Source organism: Colletotrichum higginsianum, chromosome 9 (genome assembly GCF_001672515.1).
Source record: "Colletotrichum higginsianum IMI 349063 chromosome 9, whole genome shotgun sequence".
NCBI lineage: Eukaryota > Fungi > Ascomycota > Sordariomycetes > Glomerellales > Glomerellaceae > Colletotrichum > Colletotrichum higginsianum.
The window spans coordinates 1,265,395-1,290,691 of record NC_030961.1 but is presented as its reverse complement, the minus strand read 5'-3'; the positions used below and the strand labels follow the sequence as shown (position 1 = coordinate 1,290,691).

Sequence of the window (25,297 nt, the reverse complement as noted above, 5' to 3'; positions counted from 1 at the left end):
GCCGAAGAGATACAGGGCCAAAGCCTAAACAGCAATATATCTGATGTGTAACTCGCGGCTAAGCGTATGAGAAAGAAGAGGGGTCGGCTGTCGTCCGCATTTGCTTGTGATTTTCGCGACGTCTTGCTAAAGGTGTCACCAAACTTGTTTGGCGGTGAAGCTTGCATGAGACATACTTGGCAGTGGAAATTGTGTCATATATATTACTGGAAGACTATACGGCATTCAACTGCCGTGCCCTCCCTGCCTCTACCATGTCTGCTCGGGACATAGTCTACTGTACACGTTGACGTTTGGCATGTGAAGTCAAAAATGCATTGTTCACCAGTTACACCGGCAAGAGAAGACCACTTTTCAAGCTCGAGGTTAAAGTTTACGCGCCACGTTGAGGGTCGAACCTGATACGCTGCTCGAGGCCGGGACTCCCATTGATTCTGATTCTCTCTTAGAAAGGCGAGACGATGAGGGTATCTTTGGCCTGCTGGCTTCCATTTCCCCTTGGCTTGACTTGGCGAATGAGAACAACGAAGCCGCCTACGGACATGAAATGCTCATACCTGTACCGGTAATTCGTCAACCCGTTGAATTCTTTGCATACAATCTTTAGCGGAACCTGGGCGTACATATACCGCGTCCTACCCACCCATCAACGATTGTTCACAGTCGAAGATCAGCAAACTTTAGGAAAACTGCCCGACAAACGTACCGTCCGAACTATCAAGGTTCAAAAAATGCCCGAAAACGAGCGCAATGATGGGTACAGTCCGCAGTGTCTGGAAAAAGAAGCCGGCCAGAGTTCCGGGTGGTGCCCATCGGACGACAAACACCTGGAAGAAGTAACTTGTTTCCTGGAGCCGGAGAGCGACGATGTGGAAGCAAATGCCAATATCTGCCCCACGTCGAAGAAATCTCAATTGGATGGGCGCGAGCCCTTCGATCCGATCCTGTGGTCGTCGAGGAAGAAGTGGACACATGTGCTTGTGGTAACCTTCATAACCTGCGTCACGTAAGTGCTACTCCCACGTGTTTTTCATGCTTTTGGATCCACGCCGTTGCCACCCGACTCGAGGCTAACAGATGTTTGCTTTGCTCCCAGACCGCTGGCATCTGCAGTCTACACACCCGCCTTGGATCAGGTGGTTGGAGACTTCAACATCGAGGATAACCTCACGCTGGCAAATCTGACCGTCTCGGCCTACGTTCTCGGTTTCTCCGCCGGGCCGTTGCTGCTCGCTCCGCTGAGCGAGACTTTCGGCAAGAAACCGGTTTATCAGGCTTGCAACGTGCTCCTGCTTCTATGTAACCTGGCCTGCATGGTCGCGCCGTCGGCCGAGTGGCTGATCATCTTCCGCTTCGTGGCTGGATGCGCTGGGGCGAGCCCGATTACCCAGGGCATCGGGACAGCAACGGATATCATGACCAAGGAAAAGCGCGCCCGTGCCATGTCGGTGATGGCGTTTGGAAGCGTCTGCAGCCCTTCGATAGGATCGGCTCTTGGGGGCGTTATTGCTCAGGCCTGGGGATGGAGAAGCTGCTTTGGATTCCTAGTCCTCATGGTGAGCAACCTTGTTTTCCCTGCTGGTGTTGATTGTCTTGCACCGAATCATGCTGGTGGCCCTGACATGCCGCAAAAGCATACCTTGTGGCATGCCCACCCTTCAGTCCGGTGTAGTTCGTCCCAGGCGAACTTTCAAACCGAACGAGCCACATGCTGACAAGAAGGACGCAGGGTTCGATCAGTACCTTTCTGACCCACCAGTTCATGTGCGAGACATATCTTCCCGTTCTTCGGCGAAAACATGCCGTGTGGAGTGGCGTTGGTGATGTCAATGGCGAGATCAGTGATGAGAAGACCGTGGCTTTGAAGCAGCCCTTGAGCAGTTTGCTCTACAAGGCTGCGATCCGCCCGTTCTCCCTAGTGTTTGAACCAAGCATTCTGCCGGCTATTGCGGTAACGTCGTTCTTCTATGGCCTCCAGGTATGGCTGTATATCGACGTTCCGATGACATACAAGGCGGTCTACTCCTTCACCACGACCCAGGCGGGGTTGGCCTTCGCGGGAATGGGTGCAGGCATGTTCGCTGGCCTAATCATCTTTGGTTTCCTCACCGACGTCATTGCGAAGAGACTGGCGCGGAACGGAGAAAGGCTGCCTGAGCATCGCCTCCCGTTGCTCAGCGGAGCGGCCATCCTTGTCGTGATCGGCCTGATCATCTACAATGCGGCGGCTCGGCCCGAGGTATCCTATCTGTTGCCGTTGGTCGGTAATTTCTTGATCGGAAGTGGATTGTTTGCCATAACAGTAAGTCGCTATCACTGTCCCGTTTGCGTGCGTTGTTGGGACGTAAGCATCAGGAACCGGGAACTGGACAACGGGGAAAGATGCCATAGGCTGACATGAGTGTTGCTACAGATGGCATCTGCCGTGTACATTACCGATCTATCGCCGCAACACGCTGTGTCATCGAGTGCTTCGCTTGCTCTTCTCAGATACCCTTCCGGCGCGCTATTCCCGCTCATGGAGCATGCTTTCGAGTCAGCCACCAGCAACAGCAGCGCGAAATGGCTCGTCACCGCAGCAGCGCTTATGACAGTGCCGCTTGTGCTTTGGTTGCAGTATAACTGCGAAAAGTTCCGGGAGAGACTTCGCGATCTATCGTGAGCCATCTTCCTGATGTTCAATAGCCTATAACCGTGCCGCGATTCTTATAATTTTGCAAGTTTTGAAGAACATAGAGGCCACTCCTACACATGCATACCATAAATATTTCAAGGCTAAAGCGAAAGCTTGAATTTCTATTTGACTGAAGAAATAGAGACTGAAGAAATAGAGACTGAAGAAATAGAGACCAAAGAAGGTACATTTGACGTACTTGTAGAAAGTGTACTTGCATTAGGATTAGACCATGAATGAAAATGGGACATGAGCACGTCTATGACCCAGTGGAAATGAATCACAGACGAGATAAAGTTGATTAGTAGGATTGATCCATCGTTATGTAACTAAATGGATAGAGTAGTACTGTATGCGAGGTTATCTGTCTATCAGATCAGGTCACGTCAGTCTCTGCCTTACCTAAGCAGTTTTGCTGTCAAGGAGGATTCTGTCTGCTCCATCCGAGCGGTGAACGGCCAATGGCATCAACACTAATCGCATTGGACGTGGCGCCCGTGGTACTGGATAACGCTAATCCCAAATGAAACCGATTACTTCGTCACGCGGCTCGTTCAACAAGCTGGGAAACAGGTTGACCAACGCTTTCCCCACGTGCTGCAGCCACCAAGAACCTGCGGGATGCTATCGAGGTAGCCTCGAGACCATTTAAGCCTTTTAAATCGCATCGCGATATTCGCCGACAAGCCGTCGCCCGCGGCCCTCCGCCACCATACCGCCCCCAGCAGGACTCCGCAATCCCTCCTCTACCCACCAAGCAAGCGCTGCAAGCCCACAAGTCCTAATTGACCTCGATCGGCCGTCGACAGGCTTAGGGGAACGGGGAGGGGGCTCCACCACCAACAGCAACTCCACTGTTGCTCAGACCGAGAGCTACGAGCTTGCGGACTACAATCACATCACTGCTCGGAAGTCAGCCGAATATAGAGAGGCCCAACTCCAACAGAAAAGACTTTGGAAGAGACGGTGGCTCGAAGAGCAAGACGACATGAAGTTCTCCCACAGCATACAGTTTAATGCTGTTCCGGACTGGAGCAGTCATTACATTGCCTACAGCAATCTCAAGAAGCTGTGAGCTGCAGTCGCGTTTCCTGACGGTGCTGCGAGCATCTAGATAACTAATGTTCCTCTGTAGGATATACCAGCTCGAGAAGACCGTCCACCAAACATCGTCAGGAGACGCCGAATCGAGACCCCTTATCCGAAACGAAGACCCCGAAGAAGTTTTCAGCCGTGCGCTTGGCGTCGAGTTGGAGAAGATCTGCTCTTTTTACGTTTCCAAGGAGGGCGAGCTTCTCGACGAGGTCAACCAGTTGCTTGGAGACGTCGGCAACCATTCCTCCGAGGACGACGAAAATGATGGGGAGCCGAGACGGTCTTTTGGCAGCGCGTCCCGTCCCGGGTTGTCGGTGCCCAACGGCAGACGGACCTCTGTCTCGGTCGATGGCAACATTGAAGACAGCGACGATGACGACGACGACGACGAAACAACAGGACTGACGAAAAGTCGATCCAGTCTTGGCGGTGGTAGACGCAAGACGGTCCCGAACCTCGGGCAGTCGACAACAGACATGACGGCGTCGACCGAGTTAACGCTGGGAAGGTCGTTGCGGCGGTACAGCACCGCGCAGGACGATATGCCCGATCAGACATTTCTGTACTCCTCGGGTATCATGTTGAAGAAGCGGATCATTAGCCTCTATGTCTCGCTCTGCGAGCTCAAGTCATATGTACAGCTGAACAGGACCGGCTTCAGGAAGGTTTTGAAGAAGTTCGACAAGATCTTGGACAAGGAACTGCGAGTCAAGTACATGAGCGCCAACATTGACTCTGCGTACCCCTTCAAGGTGGAGAACATCAAGACCATCGAAGAGAACATCTCCAAGATGGAAAAGGCGTATGCCGAGATTGTCACGAATGGTGACGAGGGACTTGCCAAACGCGATCTCAGGTCTCACCTCCGGGAGCATGTCGTCTGGGAACGCAACACTGTCTGGCGAGACATGATCGGAATGGAGCGCCGCGCGGAGGCTGCCAGCCTGGGAAGAACGCTTCTGGGTAGAGATGGCGCGACCGGTTTGAGGCGACTTCAGGGTGACGATGAGCTTGCCCCAGTAACCAAGGAGGTCGTGACCCCCGTTGGCCGTTTCGTCGTGCCAACATGGGTCGCTAGCACACCGCTGCTTACCCTTCTGATCTCTGTTGTCGTCTTCTTCCTGCTCATTTTCCTGCCCATCATGGAGAAACCCGAGCAACAGAACTGCCTAGCTTTGCTGGTGTTTGTCAGCATCCTGTGGGCTACCGAGGTCAGTTTTCATAGGCAGACCGAAGATACATATTGCTAACCCACACATAGGCCATCCCGTTGTTCGTCACGTCACTTATGATACCCTTCCTATGTGTTGTCTTGACTGTTGTCCGGTCCGATGACAAGCCTCACAGGAGACTTGACGCAAAGGCCACCACGGCCTACATCTTCTCGGCCATGTGGACGCCTGTCATTATGCTTCTGCTGGGCGGCTTCACGCTTGCGGCTGCCCTGTCAAAGTGCAAGATCGACAAGCGTCTTGCGACCTTCGTGCTTAGCAAAGCAGGCACCACTCCACGCACCGTCCTCATTGCCAACATGCTTGTCGCTGCCTTTGCCAGTATGCTGATCAGCAACGTCGCCGCACCAGTACTTTGCTTCTCCATTATCGAGGTCAGTATCCGTCTGATGAGACCCGGCCGCACCATATGTTAACACTGACTCTAGCCAATGCTGCGAACGCTACCTTCTGAGTCCAACATGTCCAAGGCCGTCATCATGGGCATCGCGCTTGCCTCTAACATTGGCGGCATGCTGTCGCCCATTGCTTCGCCCCAGAACGTTGTCGCCATCGGCATCATGAAGCCGGCGCCCACCTGGATTCAGTGGTTCTTTATTGTCATTCCCGTTGGCATTGTCTCGCTGCTTCTCATTTGGGTTTTGCTGTTGATCACCTTCCAACCGAGCAAGGGGACTACCATCTCCCCGATCCGTCCTGTCAAGGAGAAGTTCACCGGCATTCAGTGGTTTGTTTCCATTGTCACGCTCGTTACGATTGGACTGTGGTGCGCAAGCCATCAGATGGAGTCCATATTTGGCGACATGGGTGTCATCGCTATCATTCCCATAGTACTCTTCTTCGGTATCGGTATCTTGACCAAAGAAGACTTCAACAACTTCCCATGGACCATCATCATCCTTGCTGCTGGAGGTTTGTCATTGGGCAAAGCTGTCAAGTCATCTGGTCTCCTGCATACCGTTGCTGGCATCGTTACCAAGGAGGTCGAGGGGATGAGCCTTTACGTTGTTCTCGTTGTCTTCTCGGCACTCATCCTCGTCATCGCCACTTTCATCAGCCACACTGTCGCGGCTCTCATCATCCTTCCGTTGGTATTTGACGTAGGTATCAGCATGGACGAACCTCATCCCAACCTATTGGTCATGGGCGGAGTCCTGATGTGCAGTGCTGCTATGGGTCTGCCCACCAGCGGTTTCCCCAACATGAGTAAGTTGTCTCTCGATCTGATGTGGTTTTTTTTCTGACATCTTTATAGCTGCCATCATGAAGGAGGACCCAACGGGCCAGAGGTATCTCAGAGTGAAGCACTTCATCAGTCGAGGTGTGCCCAGCAGTATCATCACCCTGGTTGTTGTGGTCACCATGGGTTACGGCTTGATGAGGGTAGCTGGGCTAGACTAAAAAAATGCCTTCAAGAAACCTGTCACAGACGATTTGAGCTCAGGATTCGTTATTTGCGCACTGCTTCTTGTATTGGTTTGTTGTCTTGATTGCATTCATGGAAAGAGCGCGAGATCATGGAGACATCGTTTTTGGGGTTTCGAACGTAGACGGGAACTGTTCACATAAACAATGGGCCATTTGCTGGTTTTCGGATTTTTTTCGTCGTGGTTTGTCTTTGCAGTATGTAGATAGGAGTAACCGATAGAATGGTACAATGTTTACTCAATAGTTGATGTGCTCTTTGCTTTGGCGACATGATATCAACGCCTAAGTGGGATTGCTCAGCCAGGCGGAGCCATCGTGATGAGTCTTGAAGTTGAAAGTAAAGCTGTCGCAATGCATGCAGAAGTACGGATAAACGTACCTACCTAAGCAAGTGCTGTACCTCAGTTCCTGGTGTTCCACCAGCCAATCAGCTTCTGTTTCTAGCAGTCGTCGAAGGAGGTGGAGTCCGGCTGCTCCAAGTGGTAGGTAGTGTAGAAAGCCAGAAGGCGCTAGTCCTCATTGGGAAAGAAAAGAGGTCATCGGCTCCCTTGTGGGGAGTTCGTCCTGACGTACCGCCTGGGGGGCGCATCTTCGCCCAGCCATGCCCGAACCGACGCTCGAAGCTCAACAACACGCGCTGTCATGATCGCATCTTGTCTATCTGTACTGTAACGACCCGGGCACACTACATTCGAACCTCCCTTCTTATGAGGGCTTGCTGAACGGATCACGTATTCGCCTCGCGGGCTGGCAGCCGCCATGCTTTCCGCATTTACAGCCCGGCCGATCATAGAGCTAAAGCCGGGGGTAAAGTCCAAGATTGAGACAATCCTCGCGCATGGTGCGCTTCCCCAAACCGCCAACATCCACATAGACAGCCTCAGCTAACGGGTTGCCCCAGGCGATCGTGTGTTCGTCGGCCTTAACAATGGTGTCCTTCGTATCTATCGAGTGAATGAGCTCCCGTCTTCGTCACCGACCAAGGCCAATGGCTCTCAACTGACCGCGACGAGCCCACCGAAGGCGACCGACGACCCTAAGCCGACCCAACAGCCCAAGAAACCCACAGATCTGCTTCGCGAAATCGAGAAGTTTTCGAACAGAGCAATCGATCAGCTTGCAGTCATCAAAGAAGCCAACACACTTGTCTCGCTGTCGAACTATTACGTCTCGCTGCACGATCTCGGAACCTATGAACCCCTCGAAACTCTATCACGAACAAAGAACGCAACTTGCTTCGCCGTAACATCAAACATCGTCAAGGATGCAGCCACAGGAATACCAGAGATTATCAGTCGTTTGGCGGTGGCAGTTCGTCGCCGCCTGCTACTGTGGAGTTGGCACGAGAGCGAGTTGGGCACTGACGTGGGTGAGGTTACCCTGCCGGAATCGATACGAACCGTGACCTGGGCCAGTGCGACAAAGGTCGTCTGCGGAATGAACTCCGGATACGTCATGGTTGACGTGGTTACCCACGACGTCGAAGATATCAACAGCCCCGGTCCTGCAGCATCGGGCGGGCAAGCCAGTCGGTTTGGAGCTGTCAGCAGTGCAGGCATGGGCTATATGGGTCTCGGAGGTTACATGCCCAAGCCGCTTGCTGCAAAGTTGGCAGAAGGAGAGCTGCTACTCGCCAAGGATATCAACTCCATGTTCATCACCGATGAAGGTAAGCCTGTCGAAAAACGACAGATTCCATGGCAATCGGCTCCGGAACAGATCGGGTACTCGTACCCTTACATCCTAGCATTGCAACCTCCGTCCAAAGGCTCTCTGGAAGTAAGAAATCCAGACACTCTGCACCTGCTGCAGACTATCCCGCTCCCTGGCGCGGCGCAACTTCACTTCCCGCCCCCCAACCTCAGTCTTGCTCATGCGGGCAAAGGGTTTCACATCTCTAGCGACCGATGCGTGTGGAAGATGGGCGCTACTGACTACGACGCGCAAATCGACGAACTGGTGGAGAAGGGCAAATTCGACGAGGCCGTTAGCATTCTGAACATGTTGGAGGACGCTCTGCTGCAGAACAAGAAAGAGACTCTCCGAGAGGTCAAGATGTTGAAGGCCGAGACTCTTTTCAGGCAAAAGAGGTTTTACGACTCCATGGACCTCTTCAACGAAGACGACGTTCATGCACCGCCCGAGCGAGTATTGAAGCTTTTCCCGCCTTCCATTGCTGGAGAGATGTCCGGTTGGGCGCATGTCGTACAGCCAGAAGAATCCGGCAGTGACGAAAAAGAGGGCGAGGAAGAACATCATGAGAAGGCAAACGGAGAGAAGTCCGTCAAGGAAGACACAACTGCAACCCCTACATCACCTGCGAAAGGGGGCGTTGGCTTTGCCAAGCTGTTCATGGGACACCGAAAGCCTGTACAGTCGGACGCTGCCTCGATCATGTCCAAGAAGGACACGATAGATGTCGAGGAAACAGGCAGCAGCCGAAACAGGCCCGGGGACAACCAGCCCTTGGAAGGGGATGACCTTCGGGACGCCGTCAGATCTTTGGCTGGCTATCTCGTTGGAACAAGGACGCGCTTGCAACGGGTCATTGACCCGAGTACCGGCAAGCTGAAGCGATCTGATACTAACGGGTCTACCGAGGAGGCAATGAAAAGTTTCATGTCGGGGCCGCACGTCGAAGAATCAAGCAGCCAGCTCGAGGGGGAAATTCGAAGGACATCGAGAATTGTCGACACAGCTTTATTCCGAAGCTACATGATGACCAGCCCTTCCCTGGCCGGCCCCCTTTTCCGACTTCCGAACTTCTGCGACCCGGACGTTGTGAACGAAGCGCTGCTCGCTCACAGCCGATACAATGAGTTGGTAGACTTTTTCAGTGGCAAGAAGCTTCATTCCCAGGCACTGGAGCTCCTCAAGCGCTTCGGGACCGCCGAGGAACCCGACGAAGCCGCGCCAGGTCTACACGGGCCTCAACGGACTGTAACCTATCTGCAGACGCTACCACCGTCCGAGATCGATCTCATTTTGCAGTACTCGGAATGGGTTCTCAGAGCAGACTCGAAATTGGCTATGGAGGTATTCATTGCCGATTCCGAGAACGCCGAGACATTGCCTCGAGCTCGGGTTGCGCGCTTCCTGGGAGGAATTGATCCAAGTCTCGAAGTTCAATATCTGGAGCACATCATCACCGAGCTCGACGAATCAACACCAGACTTTCACAATCGTCTGGTCGAGCTATTCATCAAGCAGTTGAAAGACAAGAAGCGAAATGACGATTGGGACGCGGCGATGGACCGCTTCGTGCAGTTCCTCAAGACCAGCAGCCAGTACAGCCTTATCAAGGCATTTAGCCTTATTCCGCGGGATGGTATGGTATTCCCGTCCTCATGATCATCATCTAGAGCTGACCTTGGGCAGATCCCGCCTTTTACGAGGCTCAGGCCATTGTGCTGAGTAGCATGGGCTCGCACAAACAAGCTCTAGAGATATACGTGTTCAAGATGAAGAATTATGCGAAAGCAGAAGAGTGGGTTTGATTTTCTCGAGAAGTTGCACGTGAGCGCTAACCTGTGTAGGTACTGCAATCAGGTGCACAAGTCGAAGGATTCCAGACCTTCATCCCCGGATCGGTCACGACGACCCTCGTCGGCAGGCGACGCCGAAGACGCATCTCCGTCTATCTACCACACGCTTCTCTCGTTGTACCTTACACCTCCACCGCCCCACAAACCGGCGCACGACCCGGCCCTCGAGCTACTTTCGAGACACGGATCACGTCTACCGGCAGCTTCGACGCTGTCTCTGATTCCCGACGATCTCCCGGTCCGCGATCTGGAGTCGTACTTCCGTGGCAGGATTCGGTCTGCTAACAGCGTAGTGAACGAATCGCGCATCGTGGCCCGGCTGCGAGACACGGAGTTGGTGTCGACACAAGCGCTGTTGCTCCTTGGCGATAGCATCCCTGGCGGGCAGGGTGGTCGCAACAGAAGGGTGGTGATTACGGAGGAGCGCCTCTGCGGCGTGTGTCACAAGAGGCTGGGCGGTAGCGTGGTGTCGGTCCTGCCAGATAACAATGTCGTCCACTACGCTTGTCTCAACAAGGCATCGTCGCAGAGACCTCACAGCTCGCGAGCGGGGAGCTGGGCTCGGAGGTTTTCGTGAACAAGGGTGGCGGTGTTCTTATTTCGGGGTGGGGTGTCGAATTCTTGGTACATATTGGTAATTGCATAGCCTGGGTATGGAGCAGCGACATGGTACAGCAATACCCCCGTATATAGTTGACAAAAATGTACGATTGTGCTGAAGAGAGATATCGCGTCTTGTCGCTCAGTTTTCGTTGGGAGGTGCCTCCTCGCCGTAGTTTTCCTCCTCGAGTGCGTCGTCGACGGCGGACTTGGCGGCGTCGTTGGCTCTGTCCTCCTCCATGCGTGCGGTGAGCTCCCTGTTAATGTTGTCCTGGGCGGCGTTGATGGAGTTGCGCAGGGCATTGAGGTAGGCGGCCTTGTCGCCGGCGCCGGAGGTTGGCGGAGCAGTGAGGGACTCGGAAAAGGTGAAGGGCTCGCTGGTGGGAGATTTGTAGGTGGCGGAAAAGCGGAAGACCGGAGCCGAAGCGGCAGTACCGTTGTTGGTGGTTGCCATGATCTCTATGCCCATCAGGGGTTTCGTAGGCCAGAGGGAGGACAGAGAGGCGTGGGGTTGTTGACTTCGTACGCTCGGGGGTGTACGCTTCGTTCAAAGCGAGGAAGCGGGGGATGAGAATTATGACGAAAATCAATGGGTGCGGTGTGGCTCGGCAGGTTTTTGGCCTGAAAGAAAGCGATCGCGCCCCTCCATTCCAGCTGACCCAGAGGGCCACAGTATTGTTCCGCTGAAGATGGGACTCTGAACAACTGCGGGGTTGCGCCAGTGACCACAACCTACACTAGGTACCCCCCAGCCCACTGGCCGGCCAGGGTCGCAACCCGCGGTGCGCCAGTGGGCACAAGGGGCTGGCGGGCCGGTAGCGTGTGCGATGTACGGGCGTGGAGGAGGAGGGGATGGCAGAACTCGCTGAAATCAATATCAGGAGCCTGAGGGCACTTGAGACGGAATGTCATTCCTCTGTCGGTTCAGGGCGCGTGGTCACCTGTAGAAGTCTGAAAAGGAGCGTTGATGGGTGGTGACTTCGCCTTAGCGACTCACCGCGCGAACATCCCCGCCTCCTCCAAGTCAATGTACCTTGGTAGTCCATATACAGAGTACGAGGCAGACAACCCGCATCCACTGAATGTCACATTGGGTCGATTGCGGCTGCAGATTGATGGATAGATGGGGATATACTAGATACCTGGTATTATGTAGTGCGTATTATGTGCATGTGTGCAAGGTAGACTGCGAGGGACCAGCCGGGGGTGGGCATTGATACTCGTCAAGTTTGCCTCACTCGGTCAGCCCTGGAGGCGCAATCCACTTCCTTCCCTTTCTCATAACCACCCGCTATTCTCTCCCTCGTGTTGCTTCCCTCCAACATCATCGATTCTCTCAACTTTCCTTTCAGATATTATTCCCCCCATTTTCGAGGCCGCCCCCTTTATACCAGCCGGACGAAACCTCTCAACACCTGCTGCTACTAGCACCCTTGCCCTCACCGACCGTGTCCCTTCCACGGTATAGAACAAACAGCCGATTCACAGAAACAGACCTTCACCCGATCTCGATTCGTCCGAAGCTCCAAGATGTAACAGACCCCTAACACACTCACGACAATGCAACCAGCACGACCCCCGCCCCGAGCGCCGGGCAGCTTTAGCCCTCTCCCGGGCTCGACAGCTTCCAACGCACCGTCACCACAACGTCCACGACCGCCCGTACGTACCGAGTCGTCGTCGAGCGAAGAGAGTCTCTCGATCAATTTCGTAAAGCCGCGAACTCACGCACCGAGCGCGCCCACACAACCTTCTTCGGGAACCCCAATCTATGCTCAGTTCTCCCAGGCCAACTCGAGTACCGCGAGCCTGCAGAACTTTTCGCGCCCGACTGCTCAGAGGTCGGGAACCACGCCTGGAGGCCCATCGGGTCACAGCTTGGGAGGAGGAAACGATCCGAGCGTGAGCGCGAATGCTGTCACTGCTGCGCGCACGGCGAGCCCTTTCACCAAAGGCCACTCGAGGAAACATAGCCAGACACCCGGTCTGTTCGACTCGACGCTGCCCTCGACGAGCACATCGAACCTGTCCCAAGTGGGCATGTCGCACCCGTCCGCCAACTCGTCTTCCACAAACCAACATCAGCATCACCACCCAAGCCCCGCCCTTTCGGCAAGCCACATCGCGGCGCAGGCTGCCTTTCAGCACCAGACTAGCCAGCAGCAACAACAGCACCAGCAGCTTCTGCACGTCCGGCAGCGGTCGCAGACTGTCCCGAACCCGGCCAACGGCGACGGTGACAACGTAAGGAGGGGGAGCAACGGAAAGGGCCCGCTCAGCCCGCCTATGCTAAGCCTGACCGAGGCAAGCGGTCCACGAGAGAACGCTTTTGGGACCCAGGGATACCATAAAGGTCTTTTGGGAAGCCATTCGGCCGCCGCGACCTCGGCCGCGAACGCAGCCGCGAACGCAGCCTTCCCGCGATCGGGCCAGACTTCACCAGGCTTGCCGCAGCAGCAGCAGCTACACAATCCCGGCCAACCTCCACCCCAGCTGATCCCAGATTCGAAACCGGTGAAGCCAGAAAAGTCAAAGGTCAAGCTGTTCTCACGTCCAGTCAAGATCGGCACCAAGGGCGACCCCAAGGACAAACCGCTCCCTAGCCCGAGCAAGATCGGCAGCGCGCTCGCTTCGTTGCAGCGAGGAAACTTCAGCACGAGTAGTCTAATCGACACCAGCGGCCAGTCAATCTACAACCTGAACAACTCGTCCTCGGCCACCATCCGCGCGGTGCCCGAAACGCCCACCATGGAAAAGGAGGGCAAGGAAAAGGAAAAGAAGCATCACTTCCTGTCGCGGCAAAAGCACAAGCTCAAGGATGACTACCATCTTCCGCTGTCTTCCGCATCGAGCAACTCAAAACCCACAGACCCCAGTGCCCCCTCGAGTTTGTACAGTTTCAACTTACCCCCTAGTCCGGCCCCGACTGCAACGTCGTTTGGCAAGGCGCGGCGGGACAAGAAGACTGAAAAGGAGAGCAGCAACCTCAACGTCGAGTCAAGCTCGCTCCCGTCAGAATGGCCAGGGCCGAGCAGCCTACCGAGCCTGACGCACCAGTCGTCGTATCTCTCCGAACCAATCGACGCAGGCAAGTACGGCCTCAACAGCATGGCGCTCGACGATGCCTGGCCGTACTTGAAGGCAAAGATGCTCGTCATATTCGAAGGCGAGGATTTGCGACAGCCCGTGGAGGATTTCAACCGATTAGTCGCTTTACACATACAGTATTGTATTCAGCGCAGGTCACCCAACATCATCCTGGAGGACTTGCGCGAGCTTCTCGCGACCGGCTTCGCGTCCTTGGACATGACCCTCAGGCGTACGCAAGAGGACAAGGTCATTCCGGCTCTCGTCGAGATGTGGCTCATCACCTACACCTCCATCCTGCCCTACATGCAGGCCGTCTTCCTACCCCTAGACCTAGAGTTCTCGGGCTGCGGCGTGCTCATGAACCCCGACCAAGCCCGCGACTTCTGGGGTGGCATCAAGGCACCGTCTTCCGATAGCGCACCGTATGTCAGTCCCGCATCCGCCGTTCTCGACGTACGCCGCATTGTCCTCACAGCATATCGCGACATCGTCATCCTCCCCCGATACGACTCACTCAAGGCCATCTTCTCCCGACTATCTCTCGAATTCCTCCCTTCCTCGTTCGCCTCCCTAGCCCTCGCCTCCCCGCTGCCAGACCCGGCGCTCTCCTCTAGCCCGGCAGACACCATGAACATGATGCGCCCGGGCACAGCCATGAGTCTGGACCCCTCTGTTGCGAGTTACAACTCCAACGCGACGACGCTCCTAGGCGACGGCAGCGCGGGAGGCGGTGGCGGTGGCGGCGGCGGCGGCGGACGCAGCCGTGGCCTCAGCAATGTCAGCTACGCCAGCGGCGGGAGCGATGGGCAGCTGCGGCCGTTCACACGCGAGCAGAACGTTGAGGACTCTAAGCAAGTTACCGAGATGGTCGGGCGCATGCTACAGTGCATGAGCATCCTCGCCAGCATCGGCGGCGTGGCCGGCGACGGCAGTGACGAGGGGAACAGGCGCATGGAGGAGCTTTGCCGTCTGCTGAAGCTTAACTGGCTCGGCAGGGGCCGGACGGGGAGGAACCGGAGGGGTATTGTTGGCGGCAGGCGGCGGGAGATCCCCGAGTCTATCAGGGAAGGATTGCGCGTCGTTTGAAGAGAAGCTGTAGTGGAGGCGGCAGGTGGCAGCTCTGGTATGAGTGGGAAGGAAACGGAAGATGGTGTTCGTTTCCTTGGGGGGGCTACCTATCAAGTCTTTTCAGACGACGTAAAAATAACGCGGTACATGGCTGCGGCCTCCGTAACGGCGTTTTTATGGGTGCCAGACAGGCTGGCACCCCTCTTTCAGGACGTCCACGATCACAGCGAGGTGTTTTGGCTGTCTGGCAAATGTGTGGAGGGCGGCTTCGGTTCTTGAAGGCCCGTTAGATAGATAGACTCATGCAACATGAATGGCATGGTTGGCATTGTATTTGAAACCATCTAGCTACATGCTTCTTTGTTTACCTTTCATTAATTCATCGCAACTCCAGTGATTAGATTCGCTCAGATGAGTTTGCGCTGGAGATGTTGTTTTTCGGCCTGGAGATAACAGAAAACGCTTTCATTTACCAAGTGCAATCCCAGACTTGCAATACCGACTAGTGTCTAATTGATGAGGCAAAGTACAGATACAGACGCAATGGTGAGCATGTTTAGTTGTCACACGGCAACGTTCAATGGCATGCAGACAGAACCGTTTGAATAGATTTTTTATGAGAGTGAGCACTGTTATCTATACTAACGGAGTCCATTAGGACAGTTTCAAGAATCTGGTTCACAGGTCAGCACATTGTTCCCAAGCAAATCCATGCTGATAAAGTGTGAAGGTGATGTGTCAGACAGAATATACTGGCAAGTAACAGGTTCCCATGACGGGAACCCGAACAGACTAGGTTTCTTCATGGTCGATTCGGTTGGGAAAAGAAGACAATGTTTCTTGAGTGTCATCATTCGGAGGTGTGGAGAGAGCAGCGACGGAAATGGCCTACCTAAGGAGAAAGCTGGAAGCTGGGCGTGGTGAGTGGTCGACCAAGATTTTCGTATAGCAGCAGCAGCGCGGCTCTTCACCAAACACAAAGCAAGACGTCGCCTTTCTCGGGGAGCTTGAAGTGAAGCTGCTGAGCGTCGCAAAGGCGAACGACCGGGAAGGGAAGACGATGCTGCTGCCCCAGTGTCGATGAGAGCCAAAATGTGGTGATATCGAGAGGTGGTGAGAAAAGGGTCAGGCGTGCAGAGGAACAGATTTTATAGATGAGGCTCACGACGGAAAAATTGGGGACACAGTTGGGAAGATTTTTTCCTGTCTCATTTTTGCACGGCCCGTCTTGCACGTGACCTTATCTCAAGGAAGGTCGAGTCCGGGAAAGGGAAAGTGAAAGTCACCACGTGACTGCAAGGTTAGTCGGACATGATCGCCGTGATGTCCGATCCCCGCCTCTCGAAAGCCGACTTGAATTTCATTGGCTGGCACCCTGAGATCCATGTCACCAGACGTGGACAAAGGGGAGGAGGGCCGTGGGCACGAAATATAGAAAGACCAACAACATGTACACGGGTCGTTCGGTGTACACGTGGTGGCCATTGACAGACGCAAAACCTAGCGGGGGAATGGGCAGCTCGACGCGATTCCAGCACTGCCATTTCCGTGGCCCCATTTGTCATCTCACGGTCTCGCGTCATGTCAAAAGTCGGAGGAGCGAAAGAGAAAATGCAGGTGCAGATGCAGCAAGGCGAGGCGACTCTGACTCTTCTGGCCACCTGCTTCGGTGATATCCTGCGACACTGCTTCACCCCTTGGCGGATATTGCTGAAGAAGCTTGGCTTGTTGCATAGAAGCGCCCCCGTGATGCTTAGGTGAATATCCCGCACCTCATGTGGAGCTTCCCGCCAGTTCGATCCGGCATATCCATGCATTATAATCTGGTAATTGCATGACATGTTCCACTAAAGCGGTAGGTGCCCCATACCCCAGTCGAAGCAGAGGGTGGTTTCCGGCGCTCCAGCCTGACATTCTGGCATGGTCGCCCGCCCACCTCACGCTCCTCTGTCCCTGCTCTCTCCCGTCTCGCGCTCTCGACCTCTCTCGACCCTATCCGAACGCCTAATAGTATACCGCCTTGTCGTACCTACCTTTACCTCGTCTCTTGCCCGTGTCTTTTGAACCGCCTCAGGATTTGGATTTGGCCGCAACTTGACGCCTCACCGTCCGCAACCTCCTCTGCAACACCACATCAAGCCGGCCTCTCTCCCTCTCCCTCCCTCTCCCCTCCCCTCTCCAAATCCTCCCTCATACACCCCTAGGCCCGCCTCTCTTCCAATTCTAGGTACTTTGTCGCATCTAGGTCCCGAGATTCGTCTCACTCATTCTGTGGCCTAATCGCAGTCTGTAAAAGCAGCAACCCGCCTGCGGAGAGTCCAGCTAGTATCCAGAGCTCGCTCAGGTCCCCCCCTTGGGTTCTTCGCTTGCGTCTTTGCCGGCCTGCTCAAGCCTGCAACCGCAACGACTCGCCCGCCCATTTCGCACCGTCCCTCCCCCAAAATCTCCCTCTCCCGCTTTTCCCAAATCAAGGCGGCGCAGAAAGGCTTGTGTTCGTTCGTCCGCCCACGCTCGACGTGTGCAATAAAAATTGGGCATTCGAACAACCCGCCCCGAATGTCATCGACCTACGTCGATTGAAGCACGTCGACCACCTCACGAAGGATTCCCACTTTGTTCGCTCGCTTTCGCTATCGCGCGATCATCGACACATACACACACACAAACACACTCTCCGGGCTCGCGTCGTTCCCAACCTTTTTTTTCCCTTCTTCGGAATCGCTTCGACGCTGCAACGCATCTTTGCCTTCTACCCCATCCGCTCGCCACGTCCCCTTGCGGGTGCCAGCTTTCCTCCCGTCATCGGGCTCCTTTTTAGTCGCACCCACACAACAACAACCTGCCCACCCGGACATCTCCTTTCAGTTCCTTTTCTCTTCATTTATGGTCGCATCCCGACTTCCCCTGCCCAAAATATCCACATTGTCGTCACGCCGATCATCGATGCCTTTGCGGTCCCTCTTCACCTGTTGACCCGGCTGTTTCGCAAGAACGACGACTACTCCTGCCGCAATCGATAACGCTAGTCGAAACCGCCGCAACGCCCACGCGCGCGATTGAGACCACTTCCCGCGTCTCGCAACCCACGACCCTCATCGCTCTCGCGTCGCGCCATCACCACCTCGCCCGACATTCAACCCGTCACGTCGCGGCCGATTGCCGATACGGTTGAAAGATCCATCACGTCTAGGGCGCAGGCGCATGAGATAGTGCGGAGGGCAGAAACGTCGATATCCACGCTGTGGATCATCGACACGCTGAAGACATGATGACGAGTATGGGACCGTCTTTTGCAGGCCATCCTGCCGGCATGCAACAACATCCAGGTGTTCCCGGCCATCCCATGGCTCAGGGAATGCCTCACAACCCGGGTCAGCAAGGCCCACAGGGCGGAGGAATGCCTCACCAGATGCATATGGCGGTGTCAGGGCCTGGTGGTCAGGTTAATCCAAACCAGTTGATGGGCGGCATGCCGCCGGGTGCCGGTGGTCCCAACGCTCACGCTCTGCAGCATCTCAATCCTGCCCAAAACCCAATGTTCCAGCAGAACCAGTTCGGTAACTGTACGTCGGCCCTTGCCGCTCTAGATGTTCTGTATCTCTCCACTAACGCGGACTTGCCTAGTCAACAACCCAGCCGCGATGGCGCATGCCACCCAGCTCGCGCAGCAGCGGTTATTCCAACAGCAGCAACAGGCACGGCAGGCGCTCATGGCGCAGCAGGCCTTTAACGCGAATATGGCTGGCGTCAATGGAATGCCCATGGGCATGCAGATGAACCCCATGAACGCGGCTCAGCTTGCGGCAATGCGCCAGGGCATGCGACCGGTAAATATCACGTCTCTGTACATTCGTCCTAGTAAGTACGCTGACCCGGGCTGGTAGCAGGGACACAACCCTCAGGCACAGGCAATGCTCGCCCAACAGATTGCGCTCCAGCAGCACCAAGCCGTCCAGAACCAGCAGATGCAACAGGGCCAGCAGCAGGGCCAGCCGGTCCAGATGAATCCTCAGCACATGCAACTCCAGCAGGCCCAAATGGCTGCTTCGATGCAGGCTCAGCAACAACAGCAGCAGCAGCAAGCACAGCAACAACAGCAGGCCCAGCAGCAGGCCCAGCAGCAGCAGGCTCAACAACAGCAACAGCAGCAGGCTCAGCAGCAGGCTCAGCATCAGCAGCAGCAGCAGCAACAGGGTCAGCCTCAGGGTCAACCGCAACAGCCCCAGCCGCAACCTCAGCAGACTCCACACCAAACACCGCAGCAGCAATCCGCTCAGCCCGTCAACCCTCAGTCTGCCGGCCAACCCACGCCATCCCAGACTCCCGGGCCTGCTCCGAATCAGCAGCCGCAGCCTCCTCAGGCCCAAGCCCAACCCCAAGGACCCCCTCAGATGGCTCCCCAGCCCGGACCGCAACAGATGAATCCTGCGCAGCAGGCCGCTGCCCAGGCTGCCGTCGCCAACAGCATGGCTATGGCGCAGCAAAGAAGAGAAGGGATGAAGGGGCACTGCCTGCTCAAACTCATGCAGTTCAGCGAGCACTTGAGCGGTTTCCCCGTAAGTCAAGCTTCGCGGCATCTGTTTACAATAGATCACTAACTGATCGACAGGGTTCCAAGGGCAAGGACGACCTGTCCTACTGGAACAGCTTCGTCAGCCAGTTCTTCTCTACAAAGGGCGTTTTCCGCCACTCGGTACATATCACGGATGTCGAAGACCAGGCGGACAAGCAATACGAAATCACATACCCCGCCCTCCCGCGATATTTCCACACCCACTTCGACAGTGGTGTGAAGAACATGCAGTTGATTATGGAGAAGGGAACCACGGACAGGCCGCTTCCCGGTGATGGCCACTGGATCGAGAACACCAAGTCGAGCCTCGTCTACTGGTTCGAGAGCGGATCGCACGTAAGTCAACGCTGTTTCTGTCGCGTTATACAAAACAGCATCTAACTCTTGTCACAGCTCGTTGCGACGGGTACCGTCCGGGCGCACTTTGATGCGGAGCAGAAAATTGAGCTCTTTGAGTTCCTGACCAGCAACCACGAAGAATACATCTCGCGGAAGGCCGCCATCGAGGCGGCGAAGCCTGTGCACAACTGGGTCAAGGAGTGGCACAAGGTCAACTCCCAAGACAGTAAGGCTTCGCCGGAGATGAGCAAGAAGGGTAAAGCCCGTCCCATGAAGTCTCCGCAAAATCCTCCGCCAGAAGCGCTGGTGGATCTTCCGGAGTCGGCAGTAAAGAGGGGCATGGGGGTTACCGAAGCCGTCTTCCAATTCCTCGAGGTATGTGACAGCTCTTCCTTCTCTCCCATGCATGCATGTGGATCTCCGGTGCTAAGATGACATGCAGATTGCTGAAGTGATCGGTCAAATGAACCCTCTATTCGCCTTTTATCACACCCACCCCAACCTCGGCCCCTACGCTGCCCTGGAGCAGTACGTCGGCCAGATTAACGCGGCGCCGCCAAACATGAATGGTCAGCCCATGCCTCAGGGCCCTAGGACCCCCAGCTTCGGCCAGTTCCCGATGGGCGCGAGCCCAGCACAGCCGCATATGCAGCTTCCTGGCTCGCCTCATGTCCAGGGCAGCCCTGCTCAGGGTCACATGCAGGCACCCGGCATGCAGATGCAGCAGAGCCAGCAAGGTACCAGCTCCAGCGGGCCTAGTGCAAACACGTCCCCGGCCTCCAACAAGCGAAGACGCCCATCTGGTGTCAAGATGGAGGAGGATGGCTCCCAGGCGCCGACTCCCGGCGGCCCCCAAGTCAACGGGGTCCAGAACAAGGGCAAGCCGCCTACGCCGCGGATGGCGAAGAGGATGAAGGGCAACCCGGCATGAGCTGGTGGTCTCGTCTCTGGACGTCCAGGTTCTGCTCTAATTTGAGTCCGGCTACGCAGGCACAGTAATGCCTTTTTTATGTCATCATTATGCAGCATGGCGGCGTCTTAGTGCTTGTCTTTCTGGCTCTGGGATCTTCAGGGTTGTTCATTCGCGGGTGTCCGGCAAGCATTTGGTCGTTCGGAGCTGGTCGGAAACCATCTTCGATCTATCCCTCAAGGTGTTCTCGTTCGGCATCCGGATTTGCGCCCCTTTCGACCACGCCCACCCGGAGGGCAGGGGACAGGCAAGTACCTGCACGGGCACGGGGTTGCGACGTCACCACTTTGTCTGCCGTACAAGTGGTGATGCGCGCGCCCCCAAAGAAGGCGCTTCTCGCTCTTTGCGAGAGGGCAAGCCAGGGCGGCAAGTTGTCGTTCTTTAAACGAGACGCACAGAGGCTAATCAAGACAACGAATGTTGTTCATGTTTCTACAACCCCACCCACCTGTACGATATCACGCCCGACTACGGTCTAGCTAGGGCTCACTGTTTCATGTTCTTATTCCGTCGACCTTGCCTTGCTGCTATTTACCTCTCGAGTCTATTCTCGATCACGTTTCCATAACTCTTGTTCTTATCGGCGAGGAATCAGTTGGGGGAAAGTTGGGTTTCTAAAAAAAAGAAGTTCTCTGTGGAATTCCTGGCGGGAAAGATGTTTGTTCCAGTCTTCCGGCGGCGGAGAGGGGTGGTGTTTTGTCGGCGTAGTCGTTGTCGATTGCCTTTGTTCTGTTCCATATCACAAATACCTAGTTTCTCATCGGAAAGGAAATATGCATACCCCCCAAGGATGTTTGTCAACCTAATATGTAGTGGCTTTGCCGGAGTGGTGACTTGATGTTGAGTGAACTGATTTGGCCGGCGCCTCTAATGTCTGATGACGGTCATGTTCCCCTCGTCATTTCGACTTACGTTGTTCGTTTGGATTATATGTGTCAACAAGCTTGTGAGGCGGCCACACGGCTTCATCAACAGACTACCCGGCTGAGAAGGAATCCCACAAGCCTTCACCACAACCGCGACTGAAAAACAAGTATATGTAGCAGGGCAGCAGTAGCGGCCGACTTGCTTTCTTCTCAGGCTGTGCATGGAATACATGGCACACTTTTTCTCCCCCTTACCCTTGAACGCCAACCATTACCCCCATTCTCCGGGCCTCTCGCCGCACCTAAATCCTAACGACAATAGCCTCCCTCACCAGCCGGTCCCTGATGCCCCCGACAACGGCGGCATTCACAAGAACCGTCTCCCCCGGCCGCCTCCTGCCGCCACCCCACCAAACGTGCACCCAGGCTGCGAGACACTGCCCCAGAGACGCCCAGCCCCGAGCCCACGCCCTTGGGTCGCCGCTGGCCCTGGCGGCGGCCTCGCGCAGCACGACGTCCTCGTACGCCGCCTGCAGTGGGTCGAAGGCGACGGTCTCGCGCCCATGGCCGCAGTGGACGTGACCGAAGACGTGCAGCCGCGGCCGGGCGCGCCAGAGCTCGCGCAGGAGGAGCTCGCAGCCCCAGCCGCCGCGCGGGTCATCCATGTGGCCCTTAGGCGGGCCGTGGGTGACGAGGACGTCGGTTGAGGCGGGCACGGCGCCGGCCCACGGGTCCTCGTCCGGTGACCGCGGGTACTGGAACGCCCAGGCGCCGTGGCGCGGGGTGTAGGGGCTGCCGTAGACGCGGATCCCGCGCGGCCGGCCAGGGAGTTTGAGAGTCGTCGAGGTGCGGTCGAGGTAGGTGATGTCGCCCCAGTCCAAGGGGTTCCCTTCGTCGTCTTCGTCGTCGTCTTGGCCTCCCGCGGATTCGTCCGCTTTCTCATCTCGGCTGCGCCCAGCCACCGGGCTCCTCCCCCCGATCCCCGAGGATGATAGGCTCTCATCGAGACACAGGTCGTGGTTCCCGGCGACGACGATCTTGTGTCTGTGAGGCTGGGCTTTCAGCCAGTCCAGCGCGCGTCTCAACTCCCCCCTCGTGCCCGACGCCGTGAGGTCGCCCGCGTGGACAAGGATGTCTCCCGGCGGCAGGCGCGGCTGGAAGTTGTGCGTGTCAGAGATGCAGACCACCGTCACCGAGTCGCCGTCGCTGTCATGCCCAGCGACGGGTAATGAGACGGGGAAGAAGTCGTTTAGGTACCTGGCCATCGTCGTCAGAGGATTCAGGCGCAGCCGCTCCCACAGGGTGCCATCGGACCGGTCGAGGATGGCGTCTAAGCCGGATGATGTACGGAAGAATGCCATCTTCCCCGGTTTTGTTAGTTTCTAAGGCGATGAGGGCTCGTGTTTTGGCCGGTACGATGTAACTTTGAGAGTCCAAAGGATGTTGAGAGAGCAATCCCGTTCTGAGTAAGACGTCAGCGCGCCAGTTTCCTCCTTTATCATTCGTATAAGGACAAGGGCGAGGGTGTTCTTATGTATGGCGAGAGGAAAGACCCGGCTGGCTCTGTCTTGCCTACGATCCGGTAACACCATCAGCACCTTGTGAGTTCGCGGTCGCGTTATACAAGAGGACCTTGCGCGGATGGATTTGCGATGGTGAGGTCTGTCCGATCACTTTCCCCAGCCGCGTGATTCCCCCTCAGTGACATGATTGTGACAAATCACCAAAGTCCCTGCAGGTAACAACAGGTCTATTGGAAGGTGCCAGTCAGCAAACCCGCCTAGAGGGGGGAATAATGCGTTGGAACTGGACCAAGCTGTGCCAGTGAACCACGCATCCCACGCTGTTCGTCTAATGTCTTCTTTGGTTTGCTCAGGTTTCCATTGTAACAGTAGAATAGTTAAGCAGAAGAGAAGTGGTGGTTATTTAAAAGCATTTTGTCATGTCTGCCAGCAACGGACACTGTTCGCAAAATTGCTTAGTGAGGATCAACTGGCAATGTCTAGCTAGTTACAAACAGAGCAAGCAAGCCTTGTGTCGGCCGGCGTCAGACTCTAAAAAAAAAAAGTTCTATTGTCAATCCATCGAATGAATTCAGCAAAAGAACAGGTCCATCCAGGATTCGAACCTGGGCTTACGGAAGATCTGGGGTTAAGTCAGAATCCGACGTCCTAACCAACTAGACTAATAGACCGAGCAGTACCTTTGATGGGAGATGTGCCCCATCAGATGGAAACCAGAGAAACTATTCAGAGCTCATAAAACATTCACAGTCCTCTAGTTTCCCGTCAACAACCATTCGCATAATACCAATGAGAGCATAAGCACGTTGCGTAACCTTAGAGGTCAGTCCCTACAAGACTACAATGGAGAAGACACGAGGTTTGTGTTCATTTCCGGGATCAGTCGCAATGACAGTTCCCTCCAAACCACTTGCATTCTTGAGGCCACCCGGTTCTACCAGGCACCCAAGGGAGCAAAGTAAAAGAAACGTGAGTGTGATCCTGGGGCTCCGACTACGAGTGAAGACCGACTGTGATAGAAAACTCCCAAACGCCAAACCATGCTATGCGCCTTAGAATCAAAAGGAATTCGGTGACGACCGAGGTACACCTCCCGCGCCTCTATGCGTAGGGACGGGGCTTCAAAACAATAAATGGCTGCCATCACACCTCCTCACTATATCGCGAGAGGCTCTCCCTCTTTTCCCTCTCTCGTGCGTCCCGCAGCGGCTCCGATCACTTCAAGATGGCAATGAGAAGGACGAGGATAATGATGAGCACAATGATGGCGATCATCTGCTTGCTCTCCCCTGCGTCTCGCGCGACCTTCCCAAGCGATCTCCGCGCCCGATCGAGTCGGCCCTGATGCCTGTCGACGACCTCATCGACCTCGTCGAGCATCGCGACGTGCGAGTCGAGCTCGTCGCCGATTTGCATGCTCAGCTCCCTCTGGCGGCCGATGGACTCGCCCAGCCGGTCAAGGTGGTCGTCCTGGTCGCGCATGATCTGCGAGTGGTACGCGTGCAGCTGCTGGTTGTCAAGCCCCTCGGCCTGGTCGCGGTATCCCGCCGTATCGACCGGATCGTCGCGGTACCGGCCCTCGCCGAAGAGGGCAGCAGCCTCAAGGTCTTCTGCGCCGCGGCTGCCACCGGGGGAGTCGGTGAATCGGACAGTCTTGTTCGGGGCGGAGCCAGGGAGGCCGCGGAGTGAGCCCTTGAGGGGTTTCGTGGACTGGGCGGCGGCGAAGTCGGGGGAGAGCAAAGGGTCGTTGGGCGAGGTCGTGATCGACGAGGTGGACGGGTTCGAGAAGCCATGGAACTGGGAGGTGAGATCAGAGAATTGCTTTTGAAGGGCGGGAAGCGAGTCGGTGATGTTCTGCGCGGCGCTGTTGGATTGCTGTAGTCAGCCAGCTGTCTCCAATTGACTATGATTACGGTTTTGTATTGTTTTGATGTTGGAGCGCACTAAGGGCAGACTTCCGTCATGACGTCGCATGGTGTTTTGCAAAAGCCAGGGAAAGGATGTCACCGGGCGGAGGGAGGGGAACTCACCTCTCATCGCTAGCAGCCTGGAGGCGCTTGGCCTCGGAGTCTAGAAATTCTAGGCCATCTTTGAACTGGTCCAAGGAGCGGGAGATGTGGCCGTCCTGAGTGTCGGCATCAAGGTTGAGCGACTGGGCGCGCTGGCGCTCGAGGAGAGAGAGCTTAATGTGGTCGGCAAGGAGATAAAGCTGGTTCAAGTTGGACATGGTGGACGAGGGGGGAGCAAGACAACTAGGGCACCCTTTTTGCGAAGCGTTGCAGGATTCAAACTCG

General features: G+C 55.7%; 9 protein-coding genes across 9 annotated transcripts; 5 read left to right on the top strand and 4 right to left on the bottom strand.

Annotated features, from left to right (window-relative positions):
• Window positions 1–203: 203 nt before the first annotated feature.
• On the bottom strand, window positions 204–625 carry CH63R_12637 (uncharacterized protein; the record flags this gene model as incomplete). Its single annotated transcript, XM_018307611.1, has 2 exons — window positions 204–507; window positions 558–625. 2 exons carry the CDS (start codon window positions 623–625, stop codon window positions 204–206), a joined length of 372 nt encoding a protein of 123 aa, XP_018152028.1.
• A 106-nt stretch (window positions 626–731) lies between these two features.
• On the top strand, window positions 732–2,662 carry CH63R_12636 (MFS multidrug transporter; the record flags this gene model as incomplete). Its single annotated transcript, XM_018307610.1, has 4 exons — window positions 732–1,006; window positions 1,097–1,556; window positions 1,760–2,302; window positions 2,414–2,662. The coding sequence occupies 4 exons, from the start codon at window positions 732–734 to the stop codon at window positions 2,660–2,662; spliced, it is 1,527 nt and encodes a 508-aa protein (XP_018152027.1).
• A 1,000-nt stretch (window positions 2,663–3,662) lies between these two features.
• On the top strand, window positions 3,663–6,402 carry CH63R_12635 (SPX domain-containing protein; the record flags this gene model as incomplete). Its single annotated transcript, XM_018307609.1, has 5 exons — window positions 3,663–3,745; window positions 3,810–4,980; window positions 5,031–5,375; window positions 5,430–6,207; window positions 6,257–6,402. 5 exons carry the CDS (start codon window positions 3,663–3,665, stop codon window positions 6,400–6,402), a joined length of 2,523 nt encoding a protein of 840 aa, XP_018152026.1.
• A 786-nt stretch (window positions 6,403–7,188) lies between these two features.
• CH63R_12634 (Vacuolar sorting protein 39 domain 1) lies at window positions 7,189–10,551 on the top strand (the record flags this gene model as incomplete). Its single annotated transcript, XM_018307608.1, has 4 exons — window positions 7,189–7,270; window positions 7,331–9,757; window positions 9,808–9,916; window positions 9,966–10,551. The coding sequence occupies 4 exons, from the start codon at window positions 7,189–7,191 to the stop codon at window positions 10,549–10,551; spliced, it is 3,204 nt and encodes a 1,067-aa protein (XP_018152025.1).
• A 165-nt stretch (window positions 10,552–10,716) lies between these two features.
• On the bottom strand, window positions 10,717–11,028 carry CH63R_12633 (Gon7 family protein; the record flags this gene model as incomplete). Its single annotated transcript, XM_018307607.1, has 1 exon — window positions 10,717–11,028. The coding sequence occupies one exon, from the start codon at window positions 11,026–11,028 to the stop codon at window positions 10,717–10,719; it is 312 nt and encodes a 103-aa protein (XP_018152024.1).
• Window positions 11,029–12,134: 1,106 nt separating this feature from the next.
• CH63R_12632 (Vacuolar morphogenesis protein) lies at window positions 12,135–14,750 on the top strand (the record flags this gene model as incomplete). The annotated part of the gene is made up of 1 exon (XM_018307606.1): window positions 12,135–14,750. One exon carries the CDS (start codon window positions 12,135–12,137, stop codon window positions 14,748–14,750), a length of 2,616 nt encoding a protein of 871 aa, XP_018152023.1.
• A 3,247-nt stretch (window positions 14,751–17,997) lies between these two features.
• On the top strand, window positions 17,998–20,575 carry CH63R_12631 (PTAB protein; the record flags this gene model as incomplete). The annotated part of the gene is made up of 6 exons (XM_018307605.1): window positions 17,998–18,295; window positions 18,357–18,559; window positions 18,617–19,288; window positions 19,342–19,641; window positions 19,699–20,019; window positions 20,087–20,575. 6 exons carry the CDS (start codon window positions 17,998–18,000, stop codon window positions 20,573–20,575), a joined length of 2,283 nt encoding a protein of 760 aa, XP_018152022.1.
• A 1,207-nt stretch (window positions 20,576–21,782) lies between these two features.
• On the bottom strand, window positions 21,783–22,841 carry CH63R_12630 (Metallophosphoesterase domain-containing protein; the record flags this gene model as incomplete). The annotated part of the gene is made up of 1 exon (XM_018307604.1): window positions 21,783–22,841. The coding sequence occupies one exon, from the start codon at window positions 22,839–22,841 to the stop codon at window positions 21,783–21,785; it is 1,059 nt and encodes a 352-aa protein (XP_018152021.1).
• A 1,377-nt stretch (window positions 22,842–24,218) lies between these two features.
• CH63R_12629 (SNARE domain-containing protein) lies at window positions 24,219–25,230 on the bottom strand (the record flags this gene model as incomplete). Its single annotated transcript, XM_018307603.1, has 2 exons — window positions 24,219–24,867; window positions 25,034–25,230. 2 exons carry the CDS (start codon window positions 25,228–25,230, stop codon window positions 24,219–24,221), a joined length of 846 nt encoding a protein of 281 aa, XP_018152020.1.
• Between the last annotated feature and the right edge of the window lie 67 nt (window positions 25,231–25,297).